This window comes from Crotalus tigris, unplaced genomic scaffold (genome assembly GCF_016545835.1).
Source record: "Crotalus tigris isolate CLP2741 ecotype Arizona unplaced genomic scaffold, ASM1654583v1 scf7180000024350.909852, whole genome shotgun sequence".
Taxonomy (NCBI): domain Eukaryota; kingdom Metazoa; phylum Chordata; class Lepidosauria; order Squamata; family Viperidae; genus Crotalus; species Crotalus tigris.
The window spans coordinates 519,849-537,500 of record NW_024100519.1 but is presented as its reverse complement, the minus strand read 5'-3'; the positions used below and the strand labels follow the sequence as shown (position 1 = coordinate 537,500).

The 17,652-nt window shown below is 48.0% G+C and overlaps 2 protein-coding genes across 7 annotated transcripts in view; both read left to right on the top strand.

Annotated features, from left to right (window-relative positions):
• Positions 1-1,667, top strand: part of TRAF1 (TNF receptor associated factor 1) — a 10,738-nt gene extending 9,071 nt beyond the window's left edge. The window contains exons 9-10 of the mRNA XM_039327115.1: positions 850-1,044; positions 1,178-1,667. Of these exons, the coding sequence (XP_039183049.1) occupies positions 850-1,044; positions 1,178-1,234 (252 nt within the window). The 3' untranslated portion in view covers positions 1,235-1,667. The remainder of the gene's footprint in view (positions 1-849; positions 1,045-1,177) is intronic.
• PHF19 (PHD finger protein 19) lies at positions 1,224-17,378 on the top strand. Of its 6 annotated transcripts, XM_039327114.1 has the most exons (16): positions 3,616-3,980; positions 5,052-5,175; positions 8,036-8,224; positions 8,593-8,674; positions 9,087-9,182; positions 9,645-9,745; positions 10,406-10,554; positions 11,473-11,568; positions 11,751-11,819; positions 12,722-12,842; positions 13,316-13,383; positions 13,780-13,935; positions 14,047-14,122; positions 14,315-14,400; positions 15,279-15,365; positions 15,711-17,378. In XM_039327114.1, exons 2-16 carry the CDS (start codon positions 5,170-5,172, stop codon positions 16,063-16,065), a joined length of 1,737 nt encoding a protein of 578 aa, XP_039183048.1. In that variant the 5' UTR covers positions 3,616-3,980; positions 5,052-5,169; the 3' UTR covers positions 16,066-17,378. The 6 variants fall into 6 exon arrangements, with proteins under 6 accessions (XP_039183046.1, XP_039183045.1, XP_039183043.1 ...); XM_039327111.1 differs by lacking the exons at positions 3,616-3,980; positions 5,052-5,175 and adding exons at positions 1,229-1,354; positions 2,602-2,741 and having other exon boundaries at positions 14,047-14,400; XM_039327109.1 differs by having other exon boundaries at positions 3,614-3,980; positions 14,047-14,400.
• The last annotated feature ends 274 nt before the right edge of the window (positions 17,379-17,652 follow it).

Genomic DNA, 17,652 nt, shown 5'->3' with positions numbered 1-17,652 from the left:
TCTGCCCTTCCAGACAAATGGTTGTCCAATCTTTTCTTAATGAATCCGACCTCTCTTTCACTAGAGTTATTTCCTTCCTTTCCCGTCAAAGATGATAAGAGACCCCTTCGCAATCACAGCTGGTCCAGGTGGGATGTTTGGGACCTTGTCACGACCTCCACCTTCGTAAAAGTGGCTTTTTTTAGGGGGAGGCTCCTGATCCTTCTTCTCCTGCCCTTCCTTGTAAGGAGGGGATGACTTTCTGCTCTCTTTGACCGTCTCTCTTGTTCAGGAGTAGGCTGAATATTTTGAGAATGGACTCATCCAGCGCAATGTTGATCTTTCTGGGAAAGGTGGAGGAGTGAGTTAGAACTGATGGGGAGAGCCCCTGAACTTCGAAGGCCAGGTTTAAAAGTTCAGATTTGGCAGGAGAGAGAAGAGTCTTCCTTGCCAACTACGGAGAAGCTTTGCGAGGTGGGCTGACAGCCTCCCTCGGAGTGGATTGTGTCCAGATTGGGGTGCAAAGCAAGAGTGCTACTTGGGTGGGCTGCTCTTCCCTCTGTTCTCCCCTCCAGGAAGTCTTTCCAACGGATGGGTCTTGAGTTACTGTTGTCCTCACCATCTGTTCAACCACAGGAATTCTTCTATCCGGTGACCTTGAGATAGGGAAGAATCTGCTCTTTCTCCTTGAGCCAGCAAACCTGTCGGTTGAAGCTGCTGAGAGCCCAGACACAGCCCAATGTTTCTTAATAATAATAAAGTTGGAAAGGACCTTGGAGGTCATCTAGTCCAACCCCTGCTCAGGCAGAGTGCCTCTCCAAGAAGCTAACTTCCTTCTTTTTTTTCTTCTTTCCCTCTGTCGCCTTGCAGATCACCTTCATGCTACTCAGCCAGGACCATGGAGACCACCTGGTGACCTCTCTCCACCCAGACCCTACCTCTGCCTCATTTCAGAGGCCAGCGGCTGACACGAACGAGGCCAGCGGCTTTGCCCGATTCGTCCCTTTGGCCAAGTTACAGTCCCCAAAATACACTTATTTGAAAGAAGGCACTTTGTTCCTCAAGGTCATTGTGGAAGCCACTTCATGAACCCCGCCCCCCGCCTTTCTGGGGTGAAGGGTTTCCTGCCTGAGCAGGGGGTTGGACTAGATGACCTCCAAGGTCCCTTCCAACTTTATTATTCTTATTATATTTGAAGGCTGTGAGCCACACTGAAAACATCTCAGGTGACCAAATGATGGCGGCTTTGCAATAGGCTTGATTCGGTTCTGCAAAAAATGCTGATCCAGCCCAGCAGCGAAAACTGGTTTGGTTCTGAGCTGCGCGCTCCGTTTTCCTGTCTCCAAATCCGTTCCTTGTCTGGTTCAAATCCAGAGTGAGTGGACCTTGTCTCCGTGTCATGTTTAAAAGCTGTTTCCCTTTCCGTGCCAAAAACCCAAAGCTGGTGTGGCAAGATGACAAATCATTTTGCTGAGTGCCAGATTTGGGGTGAGTGTCAAATTTGGGGTGTAGCGTGTGAGAAATGTCGCATTCCTTTATTTATTTATTTATTTGGGTCCAGAGTGCCAACGTTCACCTCATTTAATTTTTTTTTTAAAAAATGAATTGACTGGACTGTTAATAGCCGAGTCCTAATTGTGTATACGGTGTGTAGTTTATTTAACTGACAGATTAAAGGTGCAGCTGAAGAAGCAGTTCCAGAACTTATTTTAAAAAATACGCGGTTGGGATGGAACACATTGTACTGTTCACGGGCCTTCTTTTACTTGAAGAAGGCTGCCTTCCCAATTTTGCTGTTTAAAAAACATGAAATTTCACTCATGTCGCTCTTGAATCTATTTTCCAATTGCTTTCAAATCCTGGTGAAGGTTGCTTTGCTTTGCTTTACATAAAAGAAAGCCTTTTCTTTCTTTCTTTCTTTCCAGCATTGCATTCCTTAAGAGGTACAGTAAACTTTGCTGGAGATTGTGTGATGGGTAGAGCTGACAGAACCAAAATGCCTTCCTTCCTTCCTTCCTTCCTTCCTTCCTTCCTTCCTTCCTTCCTTCCTTCCTTCCTTCCTTCCTTCTCCTTTCCTTTCTTTTCTCCATCCATCCATCCTTCCCATCACTTTTCTTCCTCCTCCAACTAAGTTCTAGATGTGCAACAGGCAAGTCTCGTGATCAGGACGCATTTCTTTGGAAATGAAACAATTCCTTGCAATCTGATTCTTTTTAAAAATGACAGCAAAAAGCGAGCTGGACGACACCCCCCCCCCGCTCGAGCAGGGGACCCCACACCCCATCCTGAACCAATGGCTGTCCAGACTCTTCTTGAGACCCTCCAGGGATGGAGGAGGCCAGCTCTTCCACTGACTTGTCCTTCCGTCCAAAGCAAGGCAATCCCTCCCCAGGGAGAATCAAACTGGTCGGGTTGGCACCTGCCTCTCTGCAAAAGACATTAAGAAGAGGAAAGAGAGAAGGATATGAACCACATTTCTTTAGAACTGTGTCACGGGCTCACCATATCTCCGTCGTGACTCACAGCAGAGTGGAAAAGCTGCTTGCAAAAAAAAAAAAAGAAAAAGAAAAATGAAAAAAGAAAAAAAAAGAGACTGGTAAACGTTTTTTTTTTTTTTTTCAGGCCAGCCAGCAGCAGAAGCGGTGCCAGGAAAGGCGTTGCTTACTTCTTGCTTGAACCGTTAAGTCCAAAAACTCAACAGGGAGGTTGCTGTAACGGAGTGAAATGGGAGAGATCCGACGGGCCCGTTTGTCTGACACGGGGTAGGGTCTCCTGCTGGAGCAGGGGGTTGGGCTAGATGACCTCCGAGGTCCCTTCCAATGCGGTTCTTTTGCGGATTGCCTCCAAAAGTTATGAGCGCTCCATCCCTGGAGGTTTTAAAGAAGAGACTGGACAGTCACTTGTCTGAAACCGTATAGTGGGCTGGACTAGAAGACCTCCAAGGTCCCTTCCAGCTCTAGTCTGGTTCTGATGTCACTCCCAACCAAAATGGGTGTCAAAGCTTTGCCCCAGTTTGGCATCATAGATATTTCAGATCAGGGTTCAAGGACCCAACTAGGGGAAAAAAAAAAAACCTATAGTGCAAACCTTGTAACTAGGTTTTGGGTGGAAATAAATAGCGCGGAGTTTTCTTTTTTGCAGTTTAGGAACCGTCCCAGTGCTTTTGATACCTGTAAAGAAAATGGGGGGGGGGTTTAACCGGTGAAGGGGTCACTCAATGAATTGCTGTGAATCGAGGACTACCTATACTCAAGGATAGGGGTGGGGAACCTCCCCGTTTATTGGGGCACTGCCCAGCCATAGAGGAAAAACAAATTTATTATTATTATTTTTTGCAAAATCCGCAATTGCCCAGCTCCCAAATCTTCCCAACGGGCGAGGCAAAGAGGCGCTGCTGAATCGCTCGCCGGCTCTTCACGCCCAGCCACGGGGCGTTTGCGTCTACTCCGAGGTATACTGCCCCTGGCTATGGAGGCTCCACCCCGCCTCCGCGCGCGGGAAAAGCCGGTCTCGGAAAGCTTGGCGTCCTGGGCGGAGGAGGGGGGCGAGAGAGAGAGAAGGGGAGGGGGAGGGAAAGGGCTCAGATGCCACTTGGAAGGAGGAGCCGGGGGGCGGCGCGAGGGAAACCCGCCGCGCTAATTTGCAAGGAGCCCAACCGAAATAATTCGCGGGAAAAGAGAGAGAGAGAGAGGAGGAGGAGGAGGAGGAGAGAGAGAAAGTAGCGTTTTTTTTAAAAAAAGAGAGGAGGGGTAAAGATGGCGCTCCGCCGCTTCCAGGTTGCTTCCAGACAACCCCGGCCACCCCAGGGCGCACGAGGGGTCTTCTGAACGGGGAGATGCGCTCAGGATACCCCGATCGGGGCGCAGAGGAGTCAAGAGCGCCTCGCTTCTAAGGCTTCCTGTCCCCCCCCCCCGGGATCTTTCCTCTCCCCCTGGCCATGGAGCAGGGCTGGGGGCCGACCTGGTAGGAGCCCCCCTACCCTCGTCCGGGTCGGCAAATAGGTAAGGGGGCGCACGGGAGGCGCAGGGAGGAGGGGGCGCCCCGAGTTGGCAAGCCGGGTTGATGCCAGACTTGTTGGGTTGATGTCAGACTTGTTGGGAGGGTGGGGGAAGGATTGCAAAGTCCGGCGAGTTTTGCTTTTGCTAGCTAGGCATACACTTCCGTGTGTGTGTGTGTGTGTGTGTGTATGTGTGAGCGAGGGAGAGAGCGAGGGAGAGAGAGAATGAGAAAACGAGAGAGGCAGATTGAGAGAAAGAGAAGTAAAAGAAACTTTGGAGACAGAACGAGGGAGAAAGATTGAGAGAGAGAGAGAAATTGAAGGGAGAGGAGGAAAGAGAAAGAGAGAGAGAAGGGGGGATTGAGAAAAAGAGGGAGAGAGACTGAGCGAGAGAGAGAATGAGAAAACGAGAAAAAGGGATGGAGAGAAAGAGAGGGAAAAGAGGGGGGGAGAGAAACGGGAGCAAAAAACGAATCGGGAGCTTTTCTTTTGGGCAGGATGGCACCTAAAAATCCGGGCTGTCAACTGGATTGGAGCTGACTGGGACATTTGGAGGGGGGCTGCCCTAGGGCCCCCTAACCCTAGCCAGAACCCCCCCCCTCTCCGCTCATCCTCTTGGCCCAAGCCAACGTTGCCCGCCGCCCGTTCCCACAGCACGCCTGGGCGCGCCAGCTTCAGGCTCGCACCAGCCTCTGGAGGGGCTTCCCTGTGGCTGGGCGGGAACCGGCTTTGGACCCCGAGGGAGGATGTGCGGGGGGGGGGGTATCACCCTCCCTTCTTGGTGGGCCTCAGAGGGGGGGGGAGAGCAAGCCTGCGGTGCAACTGGGGGGGATCCCATCCTGTTGGTAGGAACGACCCAAAACTACAGCAGAGGCACCGTGGGAAGGTCTTTGTATGGGGTGGGGGGGTAGGGGTGTCAGGGCGAGGGTGGCTCTGGGCCCACGCCCTCCCCCCCCCTTTTTTTTTTTTTTTGCAAATGCAACAGAGATCAGATCTTCCCCTGCTTGTCACTGCAAGGGAGGGAACTCTTACTAACCCGAATTGCTCGATCCGCAACTTTCTTTCTTCATTGCAGAGAGACTCCGCGTTCTTGCCTGGGTGGGTAACTGTATCGACCGCATCTTTTCTCTCCTGGTTCTCTCTCTCCCCCACCCTGGAAACCTTTGACGCTGGAGACCCCACCTAGGGCTAAAATGGAGGTAGGTAGGTAGATAGGTAGGTAGATAGATAGATAGATAGATAGATAGATAGATAGATAGATAGATAGATAGATAGATAGATAGATAGATAGATGGCAGACAGGCAGGCAGGCAGGCAGGCAGGAAAGATACAGACAGGATAGGTAGGTAGGTAGGTAGGTAGATAGATAGATAGATAGATAGATAGATAGATAGATAGATAGATAGATAGATAGATAGATAGATAGACAGACAGACAGATAGAAAGACAGATATTGCACTTTAAAAAAAACTTTTGAATCTGCCAGTGAGAGCATGCTGAGGGGATAATCCATCTATTTATATCGGTTTGATTTCTGACTTTTGCACTTCCTCTGCTCAGCAAGTGTTGTTGTTACGCTGATGATGTTAGTGAAAAATCCTTCTGGGGAAAGCTTTGCTTTTACCACCTTTTTTCCAACGGAGACAATTCCAGGAGAATTTTGCAGAATTTGGGAGTTTGTTTTATTTTATTTTTTTTTTATTATTTTTAAGGAATCAGCCTTGATGTCATCTCCGCAAGTGCTGGAAATGAAAAGCTCTTTGCCAAAAACTTCTAGGAAAAAGGATTCAGGGCAGATCGCTGTTGTTGTTATTTTTTTTTGAACCACATTTTTTCTCAATGTGGCATTTGCATAATGGTGGGTTTTCTGAAAAGCAAAAAGCAAAAAAACAAAACAAAACAAAAAAAGCAACAACGGATGAATTCCAGGCCTCGTTTTCTTGGAAAACCAAAGGCACTTTTTGAAGTTTGGAATGCTTAACTAAGAATTCTGGGAAGTGAAGTCAGAGCTTTCAGGAGGCCCCAGATTGGGAAATATTGCTAATTTTATTCTCTGACTAAGAGTGTCTCAGCTGAAGGCAGTGATCTACCTATCTCAATACACACCATCCGTTGGGTTCGAGGCATTGCTCTCCAGGTAGTCCTCACGTTACACCAGTTCATTTAGTGACCGTTCAAAGTTACAACAGCACTAAAAGTGGTTTATGACTGTTTTTCACACTGGCATCCCCGTGGTCAGGTGATCAAAATTCAGTCGCAAGCAACTGGCTTGTACTGATAACTGTTGCAGCGTCCCGGGGAGGAAGTCACGTGATCAAAATTCAGACACTGGGCAACTGACTTATATTTATGACGGTTGCCATGTCCCAGATCATGCAATCTCCCTTTGTGACCTTTTGACAATATAATAATAATAATAATAATAATAATAATAATAATAATAATAATTCGCTATTAGTCAATTGCAAAAGGCGGCCTTACTAGGAACTGCTTCCATCCTGCAATGATATCTGTAATGCCATCAAACATCCACATCTGCCTATCCCAGGTCCTGGGTAAGGACTCGATAGGTAGACAAAATGCCAAATCCAGTCTGAACATCTGGCTGACTGTGCGATGATCCATAATAATAATAATAATTTGAATGTTCAGTTGACTGAGGTTTATGTCTAAATAATAATAATAATAATAATAATAATAATAAAGTTGGAAGGGACCTTGGAGGTCATCTAGTCCAGCCCCCAAGCAATGGGGAAGTCAGATTCATTTAACAATTTACCAGCTTAACAACTGCAGTGATCCACTTAACAGCTGTGGCAAGAAAGGGTTGTAAAAAAATGGGGCAAAATTCGCAGAACAAATGTTTCGCTTAGCAGCAAAAAGTTTGGGTTCATTTGTGCACTTAAGTCAAGGACTACGTGTAACATAAGAGGTTCCGTAACCCATCAGCTACTAAGGAGCTTTGAGCATCAGAATAACGGAAGGAACCTCGGAGGTCATCTAGCCCAACCCCCTGCTCAGGCAGGAGACCCTATACCATTTCAGACAAATGGCTGTCCAGTCTCTTCTTGGAAACCTCCCATGATCACAGGGTGCTGCTCCTGTTGTAGGCTGTTGTTCTAGATGTTGGCCATCAGTCAAGGTGTGTCCAGCCAACATCTTGACCAGGGATCCCCAACCCTCGGTCTGTGGACCGGCACCGGTCAGAAACCGGACCACTCATACAAGCGAAGCCCCATCCACGGGATGCAGGCAGCATGCAAAACCACATCCCTTCCAGTCTGCGGAAAAATTTCTCCCTACGGAACCGGTTCCTGATGCCCCAAAGATTGGGAGGGGGGCGCTGATCTAGACCGACAGCCCCGTGAGGCTATTCTTGCATTTGAGCTCATTCCCAAGGTTCCTGGTCATTTGGGTCACCAGAAACCGTGGCTCCCTGAATTGTGCAATAACAGCTTTGGAAGTGACCTAGGATGTTTTCCGTGTGACACAGCTGCTTGCTCAGACATTGGAATGCCACAATCTTGACATGGATCAGACGCTGCCAAGAACTAGAGGCCAAAAATAGACTTTGGCAAAGCGTACTTGAACATCTTCCTTTCTTTCTTACATCGAGTAACGGGCGTTACGGGATGAAATCCAGCCAGATGTGGTTCTAGCTGCTAGGCTTTTTTGCCCAGCTGGGCCTTCCACCAGGCTGGGTACATATTTCCCAGGTGTACAAATGACCTTATAGGATTTGCACAATACAGCCGAGAGTGGATGACTTTGGCAAATTGGTTGCCCTAGAGCCCTCTTGGGTCAACTTTCCAGCTTCTTGAATGTCACTCAAAACGTAAGGCTCTGCAAGTGTTCCACTTCAGTTCTGGTCTCCCAAAGATGCTTTGCAGCTGGAGCTTAGCCTGGAGATTGCACGGCAGCCCTGGGTTTAATTTAATTCAGCGGAATAAAATCTGTCTGCTCCAAATGTCGATTTCGGCTGCCTTAAAACCGCAACTTGATGTCCTTGTGTTAATCATAGCTGTGCGTTTTGAGAAATATTTTTTTTTCTTTCTGTAGCCCAGGAGCATGGCGACCCCTGACCCTGGGCGCACTTATGCAGCCCTCGGACACCTGCAGCAATCGATGGCAGACTGGATAGCCCGAACTTGGGACAGCCGGCGGGAGCTGATGGCTAAATTGCCCGAAGGACAGTATGTCTTGTGCCGTTGGACTGATGGACTTTATTATCTTGGGAAGATTAAGAGAGTAAATAACATGTTCTCCTTTTCTCCCAGCTTTCTTTAAGCCTGTTCTTTTCTTTTTTTAAAAAAAATATTTATTATTGCATCTCCTTTTTCTGCTACAAATAGCAATCTCTGGATACCCTCGAAAGCCGATGAAGGAACAAAAGGGATAATTAAAATTTGGGGAGGGGGGTTCACAGAACATGTTAAGTTAGCCCATGTGGGGGTGCTGAGGAACCCCACCTTCGTTTTTGCACTCGGGCGTGGCCTGAGACGTGAATGCAGACTTCTGTTTGCAAAGTTGGAGTAATCCATATCAAAGCCCGGAATTACTCTAACTTTGCAATCTGAGGTCGGTGTTCTGCATTTTTTCTTCTTCTGCATTTACAGGTGAGTGATGCTAAGCAAAGTTGCCTGGTGACCTTTGAAGATAATTCCAAATACTGGGTGCTTTGGAAGGACATCCAGCACGGTGGGTGAACATTTCCCGGCCTCTACGCCCTTGGGGAATTCTCAGGATTTTCAAATGCTCTTGAGGCAGATGGCTGAGGAAATGCATGAGGACTAGAATCTTGCCGGGTAGACGTGGGGTGCGCTAGATCACCTTGGAACAGGTGCTAGGCGTGTTTGGAGCGTCCTTGCCCTCTTTTGAATCATGGGGAGTAAAACCTGGCTTCCTTTGCAGTCAATCTGGGTGCAAGGAGTTAACTAGCCTGACAAAAGGCATCACATCTATGACTGATTGGCAGTGGGAAAATATGAATTATCCACGTATTCTGATGGATTTGCTTCCGCCGAGTTGCCCTTCAAATGGCTTGGGTTACTTTTCTACATCTGGATCGGGCCTACCAGATTTCTTTTTTTTCCCCCTTCCTGCTTTCTAGCTGGTATCCCCAGTGAACAGCCGGAATGCAACATCTGCCTGGAGAAGACATCGGAGCCTCTGAATGAGATCTTGATCTGTGGGAAGTGTGGAGTTGGTGAGAACGTTCTCCAGATCTTCCTCTATCCTGGTTTTGGGTGGGCTTGCTATGGTTTCTCTGCAGTGGGTGAGGGTCCGATGTACCCTCTTGGGTGTGGCGGTGGGCAAAAAAGTTTAAAATTCAAACTTCATCCGTGCTAGAAGGGAGTGGGGTTTGCAGAGTGGAGGAGGAGGAGGTGGAAGACTCAAGAGATCCTTGGTGCTCTCTGAGCATGGTGGCTTCCTTGCAGACATTTCATGGCCCAACTAGGGAACCTCATCAGTGCTAAAGGGGGTGGGGTTTGCGGAGGAGGAAGAGGGGGGAGGGAAAGCAATGCTCTCTGCTGGTTTTCTTGCAGATGTTTTATGACCAACTAGCTAACATCCTCCGTGACTTGTGTTGACCCGGAATGGGGTTGTTGGTAACGTTGTTGGTGCTCCTGCATCGAAGCTTAAAACCTTCTGTTTCCCCCCTAATCAGGTTATCACCAGCAGTGCCACATTCCTCGGGTGGGGAGCCTTGAAGAGTCCCTGGTGACCCCCTGGTTTTGTCGGAGATGTATTTTTGTACTCGCTGTGAGGGTGAGTGGCATACAAAGAGGTTTTTCCTGGCTGCTATTCCCACAGTTTGAAACAACAGCAAAAAGGAAAGGTGGACACTAGGGGCTGTGCAAAGCATAGATCTGCAGAGGATCCATCCAGGGACTTTTCCCGTTGGATTCCCTGATCAATTTGATGCTTTGAATGGAATGTTGAGCTGGTCATTTGCATCCACTTGGAGGGTCACCTGAATGGTGCAAATGGGCGTGGAGTCTTCTTGGCTGCAGGATGTTCTCTGCCCCTGGATGTGGAGAAGACTCCACACCCATTTGCACCACTCAGGTGAGCCTGAGGGCACAGATAAACCTCCAAGTGGCCTCAACGGCTCTCTGAAAGAAGGGAAATGACCAGCGGTCTGCAAGGAGTATAAATCCTTCCACTCCCCACCATCCAGTCAGAGCTGAAGAAGCTTCTTGGATGAGAAGCGAAACATCTTCAAAGAAAAACAAAGGAAGTCCAGTTGCCTCTTGAAAAAGCATCTTTGGGACAGCCATGACTTGGATGATGGAGAATCTCCGTAGAGACTTGGTTAGCAGATAATTAAAAAAAAAAGATTGCTACACTTTGTCTAATAGATAAAAGAAGAAAGCACTGAACGACGTGAGAATGCCAAGTAAACACTGTTGCTTGTTGCTTCTCCAGAAAGGGGGTGCCTTGCGAAAGGGAGCCATCGCCCGGACCCTGCAGATGATCAAAATGGTCCTGTGCTACAATCCGGAGCAGCTGGAATGGGATTCCTTGCACAGAACGAACCAGCAGCAGTGTTACTGCTACTGCGGTGGTCCCGGCGAGTACGTTCAGTTGGGGACGATATGTATGTGTGTATGTGGATCACTTAAGTGTGCAAGAGGGTGGGGGCGGGGGTGAGAGCTTTAGCAGCTGGAGGAGACTGTTCTTCGGCATCCCCAAGGGATGAAAATATTTCCCTTTTGAAAACAAAAAACAAAAACACAGCCCTGAGCTTTGGCAGCTGGAGGCCGTGGCTTTTAAATGCGCGCCTCCGAGGGGTGTTTGCAACTCCACCTTTTCAAACATGGCCGTGAGCTTCAGCAGCTGGAAGGTGACTCTTTCAAACTGGTCCAAGGGATGGAAATATCTCCGTTTTGAAAAACAGGGTAGTGAAATTTGACAGCTGGAGGCCACTGCTTTTAAATTCCTCTCCAAGAAGCGCAAGCAATCCCATGTTTAAAAACAGGGCAGGAGTTTAAGCCATTCCTTTGGCCCCTTCCCTGGGAGAGAAACTGATCCTGGTGGGGGGGGGGATATTAAGGACTGAAGGGTATATAGATCAAACCTCGGGACTTCAGCTCCCAGAATTCACCAGCCGGCTGAGGAATTCTGGGAATTGAAGCCCACAAGTCTTTAAAAGTTTCCGACATTTGGACATCCTCTGTTCTAAATAATAGAAGCCTCGATTTGCAAAAAAATTCTGTTTCAGATTCCCCCTCCCCCCCAGCAACAGCTTAGAAATCAAGGCAGAGACTGTCCTCATTTAGCAAGCGAAACTGGGACCGGCAATTCGGTCGTTGAGTGAAACAGTGGCTAAGCTTTCCCTCGGCTTTACAGCCTTGCCCAGGTCACAAATGGGAATGGCTGGCCGTAAAGTTACTGTTTCCTCACCCTCGTACCTGCGCATAGTCGCTGTCGGAGACAGTCGCTAAACAAGGACTGGACGGTAACGATTACAACCTCTTCCTGTTCCTGCTCAGATGGTACCTGAAGATGCTGCAGTGCGTTCACTGTCGCCAGTGGTTTCACGAAGCTTGCATGCAGTGCCTGAACTTCCCCATGCTCTTTGGAGATCGGTAGGTGCAGCCCGGATCTCCTGTTGGCTGAGGAGGAAGGGTTTTGTAGTCCAAGCCCTACCAAAGGCAGCAGCTGGAGTGGGGGGGGGGGCGGGAAGCTGATTACAGTTCTTGCACACATCTAAAATGAATAATCAGAGCCTATTCTCTCTTTTTCTCTCTCTCTCTCTCTCGTCTTCCAGGTTTTATATTTTCTACTGCACATTGTGTAATCAGGGACCTGAGTATCTCAAACGCTTGCCTTTAAGATGGTAAGACCTGCTCCCCCCATCCCACCCCACCTCAATAAAAAGATTCTTATTCACTGTATCTTATTGCAACAGGCACCACTTAGCCCTTGGGGGGAGGAGAGGAATTAGCAAACCATGTTACGCCCTAGAGAGCTTCCTTTGTTCTCATCCTGGCCTCGCTAAGTTTTTCAAAGTTGGCTTCTGGATTCCAGCGTCTTTATAATGAGGGCCAATAAGAACAGCCTCCCCCAGAAAGCTAGGGGGATGGAGATGGCACTCTGGTTGTTTTTAGCATCGTTTGAAAATGTTAACGCTGGAGCAGGAAATGTTTGGAGTGGCATGGCTTCACGCGTGTGTTAATTTGAGCAAGCGAGAGTGGAAGGCAAAGGATGCTTGTGTGATATAAGGAACCCAGTTCTCGTATGCGGTTCGAAGGTTTTTACCGTATAGACCTTGACGAACTTGTAGTGTTTATTATTATTATTATGTTATTATTATGAGAAATGAGAACGAGGAGGAGGAGGAAGGAGATGAGAAATAGGAGAAGGAGGAGACAAGATGGGGAAGAAGAAGATGAGATATAGGAGGAGGAGGAGGAGGAGAAGAGATGAAGAGGAGGAAGATGAGAAATAGGAGGAGGAGGAGAACGAGGAGAAGACATGAAGAGGGATGAGAGATATGGGAGGAGGAGGAAGAAGAAAGAGAAAAGAAAGAAAGAAAGAAGAAAGAAAGAAAGAAAGAAAGAAAGAAAGAAAGAAAGAAAGAAAGAAAGATTCGGTCATCAGGAAATGCTATTCCCCACGCCTTCCCCTTATGCTATAAAAATTGCCCTCTCCCTCTTGCAATCCTTTCCCTCAACGGGAAGGTCATTGTCTCCTTTGTTTTTCAAACACACACACACACACACACACACACATACACAGGGTGGACGTCGTGCACCTTGCCCTCTACAACCTGGGCGTGCAAAGCAAGAAGAAGTATTTCAACTTTGAGGAAATTTTGGCCTTTGTCAATCACCGCTGGGACCACTTTCAGCTTGGCAAGGTACGTGTATGTGTGTGTGTGTGTGTGTGTGTGTGTGTGTGTGTGTGTGTGTGTAGGTGGAAGGCAAAGCCTCAATTCATTTCCTTTATCATTTGCTTCCCGTTGAACGCAGCTCCCTTCCTCTGGAGTGGTTCTATAGAATAGGATCTATAAGCCACCGTTGCTAAATGAGAGATACTTAGATGTGCATTCCCTCTTTGCATGAGAAGGTCAGGCAGGAATGGGGTTTGTGTGTGTGTGTGTATGGTAAAGGGGTTGACCGGGGGTCTTCTCCAGACTCAACTTGGTATCAAATCTGGGATCTTGAGGTGGGCAAAGCAAGTTCTCCCAAGTTTTTTCCCCTCTTCCCTAAAACTAAAAGCAAGTCTCCAGCAAAAAGCTGGGATGAGCAAGAATCGTGGATGCTGGATTATAAGATGGTGTGAAAAGCTAATTTGGGGCTAATTTTGCCTTTAAAAACATCTCTTCCCCAGTTGGCTGCAACTCCTGTGGCAGAACGAGGTCCTCTCCTTCTAGATGCACTAAACAGCTACAAAAGCAGGTGAGCCTCAAAGAATCTATTCTCCCAAGAGGTGGAAAGATTCAGCTGACTCGGTAGAAGAGGATATTTATAGCTGAGGGTTGAGTTGTGGGGTCCTTGGTGCTCTCTGAACTTGGTTGTTTTCTTGAAGACATTTCATTACCCAACTAGGTAACATCATCAGTGCTAGAAGGGAATGGGGCTTGCAGGGAGGAGGAGGAGGAAGAGGAGGAGGAGACTGTGGGGTCCTTGATGCTCTCTGAGCTTGGTGGTTTCCTTGCAGACGTTTCATTACCCAACTAGGGAACGTCATCAGTGCTAGAAGGGGGTGGGGTTTGGGCAGAGGATTGTGGGGTCCTTGTGGGCGTTTCTTGTTTCATTCAACCAAGCTGCTAGATTCTCTTGTTGGCCTTTCAGGTTCCTGTGTGGGAAGGAAATCAAGAAAAAGAAATGCATCTTTCGCCTGCGGGTTCGAGTCCCGCCGTATCCTCCCAGCAAAATCCTGCCGGACAAGTTGGCAGGGCTGAGCGAGCCAAAGAAAAGGGGGAAATGCAAACACGCCCACAAAAGCAGGTCGGTAGAAGCGAGCAGAGGTGCTTAGATTGAGCTTTCAAGTTTGTTTCCCTTTGTTCTTTGGGTCTGATTCCTTGTCATTTCTCCCCCCGACCCCCACTTCCTTTCCAGTTTGCAGCCTCACCAATCCCAGCACGAACGGAGAAGGAAAAGGCCCAAATTCCTCTTGGAGGATGCTATTCCAAGTGTCAGTTTGCAAAAAAGGATGGGCTTGGAGGAAGGAAAAAAAAAAAGCTGTGGGGAATTGCCTCCAAATTCCTTGTGGGGCTGGGAGAGGATTGTGGGTTTTCTTGAAAATTATTTTCCCCACTTGAGGATGCTGGATAACGGCTGTTTGTTTGTTTTCCCCCCTCTCTGTCTTGTTGCTTTCCTGCCACAGAGTGATTTTGCCTCAGCTTGGAGCACCAACCATCACCTGGCCTGCATCTTTGATTTCTCGCTGGATGAAATCCAGAGTCTAAAAAGGTAACTGCACATCTGCCTTAGTGCAGTGACCCGATTCCAGCCCTTATAGATAAAAAAGATGCATTTCTGTGCGGTCCTTGATGCTCTCTGAGCTTTAGTTGCTTTCTTGCAGACGTTTCATGACCCAACTAGGTAACATCATCAGTGCTAGAAGGGAGTGGGGTTTGCAGGGAGGAGGAGGAGGAGGAGGAAGAGGAGGAAGAGGGGGAGGAGGAGGAGAATTGTGGGGTCCTTGGTGTTCTCTGAGTTTGATTGTTCTCTTGCAGATGTTTCATTACCCAAGTAGGTAACATCATCAGTGCTGGAAGGGAGTGGGGGTTGCTTTTCAGTCCTTCTAGCCCTGATGATATTACCTAGTTGGGCAATGAAACGTTTGCACGCAAACAACCAAGCTCAGAAAGCACCAAGGGCCCCTCTTTTTAACCCTGTTCTACAACTATTCAGACCCACTTGTGAACGGGTTGTGACTCTGGAGACCAACTGTTTGCTCTGGCAAAGCTCTTTCAAAAAAAAATCAGGGTTTTGCTGCAAGTTCACTCAGCCGGAGGTAGGCAGCGTGGACTGCTGATGTTTTAGACACATGCCATCATTCCTGCCATTTTTGAAGCGCCCTACGCACTTAATCGGCGGCTGCCGAGTAGCTAAGCAGACGAGCTTCAACTTAGCCCTTCCTGTGAACGTTTGAAAGAAATTGTGAGTGTGATGAGTTGAGCTCAAATCCTTCCAAGACCAAAAGATTGCAAATCTCTCTAGCTGGGCTGCTGGTGGTGGGTCCTCTTCATTTGCTCCGAGGCACGGTGGGCCCTTTACGTACTCTGCAACGTACCATTGGTGTAAACCTAACCGAGCGTTGTTTATTCTCCCTCTTTTCTTTCTAGCATAAGCTCGGGTCTCTCCGACGTAGATTCCACGGATGCTGTCAGCACTTCGGGCTCAGCCTCAACGAGTCTGTCCTGTGAATCAAGGTGACATTAGTCCTTTGTCAATTGAAAATGCTTTATAAATTGAAAGAAAAAGTGTACCAGGTAGTTCTCGGCTTACGACCGTGTTTTTCATACGGACTACGTCATCTCCTTCCCCATTCTAAATTTCCCGGCTTGCAGGCCTTTGCAAAACACACACACACATGGAGGGAGAGGGAGGGAGGGAGAGAAAGAGAGAGACACAGCTGCACACACCTAACCCATTCCCTCACCCTGCACAATTTTACACCCTCAGAAACCACGACTCTGCTTTCCAAAACCAGCAGTTCGCCTCACACCACAGTCCTAAGAAACCCGTTTTTTTTTTTTCTTATCCTCTTTCGCTAGGACAAACGTCGGGAGCCGTAAACGCAAACTCTCCGCTAAACCATATGCGGCGCTCGACCCCACCAAGCAGAAATCCTCCGAGCATCTTCGCAGACTTGTCCCCGGCTGCTCCTTGGATGGCAGTGACCGTGCCAGCAGTTCGGATCGCCCGGACAACGCCATTGACTGCCAGACTTTAGAGAGCTTGAGCGAAGATGATTTATCCCTCTCTCATCTCCAGTCCTCCATCAGCAGCTACTTCGGAGCCACTGGCCGGCTAATTTGCGGGGAGAAATATCAAGTCTTGGCTCGGAGGATCAGCCCGGAGGGAAAAGTGGAGTATCTCGTGGAGTGGGAGGGCAACACTCCCTACTGATGGGTGTCGGGGTCCGGCACTTGATGCCGTAAGAGAGGAACAGGGTGGGAATGGGGGAGCCAACTACGAAAAACAGATTTGTTCTTAACTGCCTTGTACAAAGTCTGTTTAAGATCAGTTTTTTTCCCCAGAGGTTTCCTGTTGTAGACTCCTAAACGGGGCCCTTTGGGTTGGGCTAGGAAAGATGGAAAGGGTGGCTTCACGGCCAAATATTGCTCAATCTTAGCGCCGTTTGGGGCAAAAAAGGGGAGTGAATTCCTGGGTCAGCCCCATAGAAATGACACCACCTGGACAAAGTTGGCCCCCATCTAACGTGGCACTTATTCCCCCCCCCCCGTGGTAAAGGATAGCAAGAGGTCATGCTTCTATAATTATCAAGAGGGATAGCCCTGCCTAGCAAATGGGATGAGCAGAGAGTTTGCAGGGAGGTGTTAAAGTAGATGGCAGACAAGATGGCAGGTGTACAAAAGCATGTAAGGGCAGACTTTAGGGACCCTTCCAAGCTCCTGGGTGCGCCCCCAGAATAACCTTTCCTAAGCTGGGTGGCAGTTCTAATGTGACCGAAGGGAGAAATTAACAAATGCACTAGCGACACACATCTGGATTCTCTTGAACTTAATTTGAAGTCAACATTCAGTTGTGGAGTTTCCTCCCGTGTCCGTTTGGGCTGGATGATTTGTGGGTTTTTTTGGCTGGCGTGCACGAAAGCCTAACATTTGGTCATAACTTCACCCAGGATGGTCTGGTTAAGATAAATGTCTCAAAAGGAGCCAGTTCCCAGCCGAGGAAAAGCACAAAACTGGCTGTTGCATTTTACATTGTCAAGGGTCCTTCTTTCACAAGTGCCTCTCTCTCTCTCTCTATATATATAATACATTATAGTATATTTGCAGAGCAATTCTGAATCTAACTGTATTTTCCTGCTCCTGTTTGCACAGTTTAGCTCGAGGCCCCTACAGACAAGACAGGGCTTCTAAAATATATATTCTTTCCCCCCTCGCCCCCCCCCCCGTCCCCCAGAAGGACTTATTTGTATTTTTAAATATTATAATAATTATTTTTGCATTGGTTTGGACTGATCTTGTAAATGCTTCTATGCACCTTCACAGTGTCAAGGCTGCTGCTTTTTTAAGATAACTGACCTTTTTGTTTGTTCGTTCTGTTCAAATGGCAACGAATGTGTCAGGGGTACAACTATTAAAAAAAAGAATATTGAGATAACTTTGCCATAGGTTTGTATTGCTAGTGCTGCATGAGAGCGTACAGCAGCTGCAGGAATTACAAAAGGGTCTATGCAGAATGTTAAAAAAAAACAAGACTTTGAGACTCAAATGCTTCTGGCCCTTTATTATTACTCGTTAGCAGGGATGGGGGTGGGTGGGAGAGAAGGAACACTTTAAGCATGCTCAGAGGCACTCTTCTTTTTATTTTATGTACCCTTGGCTTGCACTATTATCTGTCTAAATAGAGGCCTCCGAGGCTAGCTATAGATACACACACACAGTGTGAACACGTGTCCAATTTTTCTTGCGGTTTGACTCCAGTTTTGGGTTAGAAAACAACTTTTTAAAACTCAGCTGGAGGTCA

Coding starts and splice junctions, on each gene's coding strand:
- PHF19 (XM_039327109.1), top strand. Junction 9,183..9,644: donor CTGTGGGAAGTGTGGAGTTG/GTGAGAACGTTC, acceptor CCCCCTAATCAG/GTTATCACCAGCAGTGCCAC. Junction 15,366..15,710: donor AGTCTGTCCTGTGAATCAAG/GTGACATTAGTC, acceptor CTCTTTCGCTAG/GACAAACGTCGGGAGCCGTA.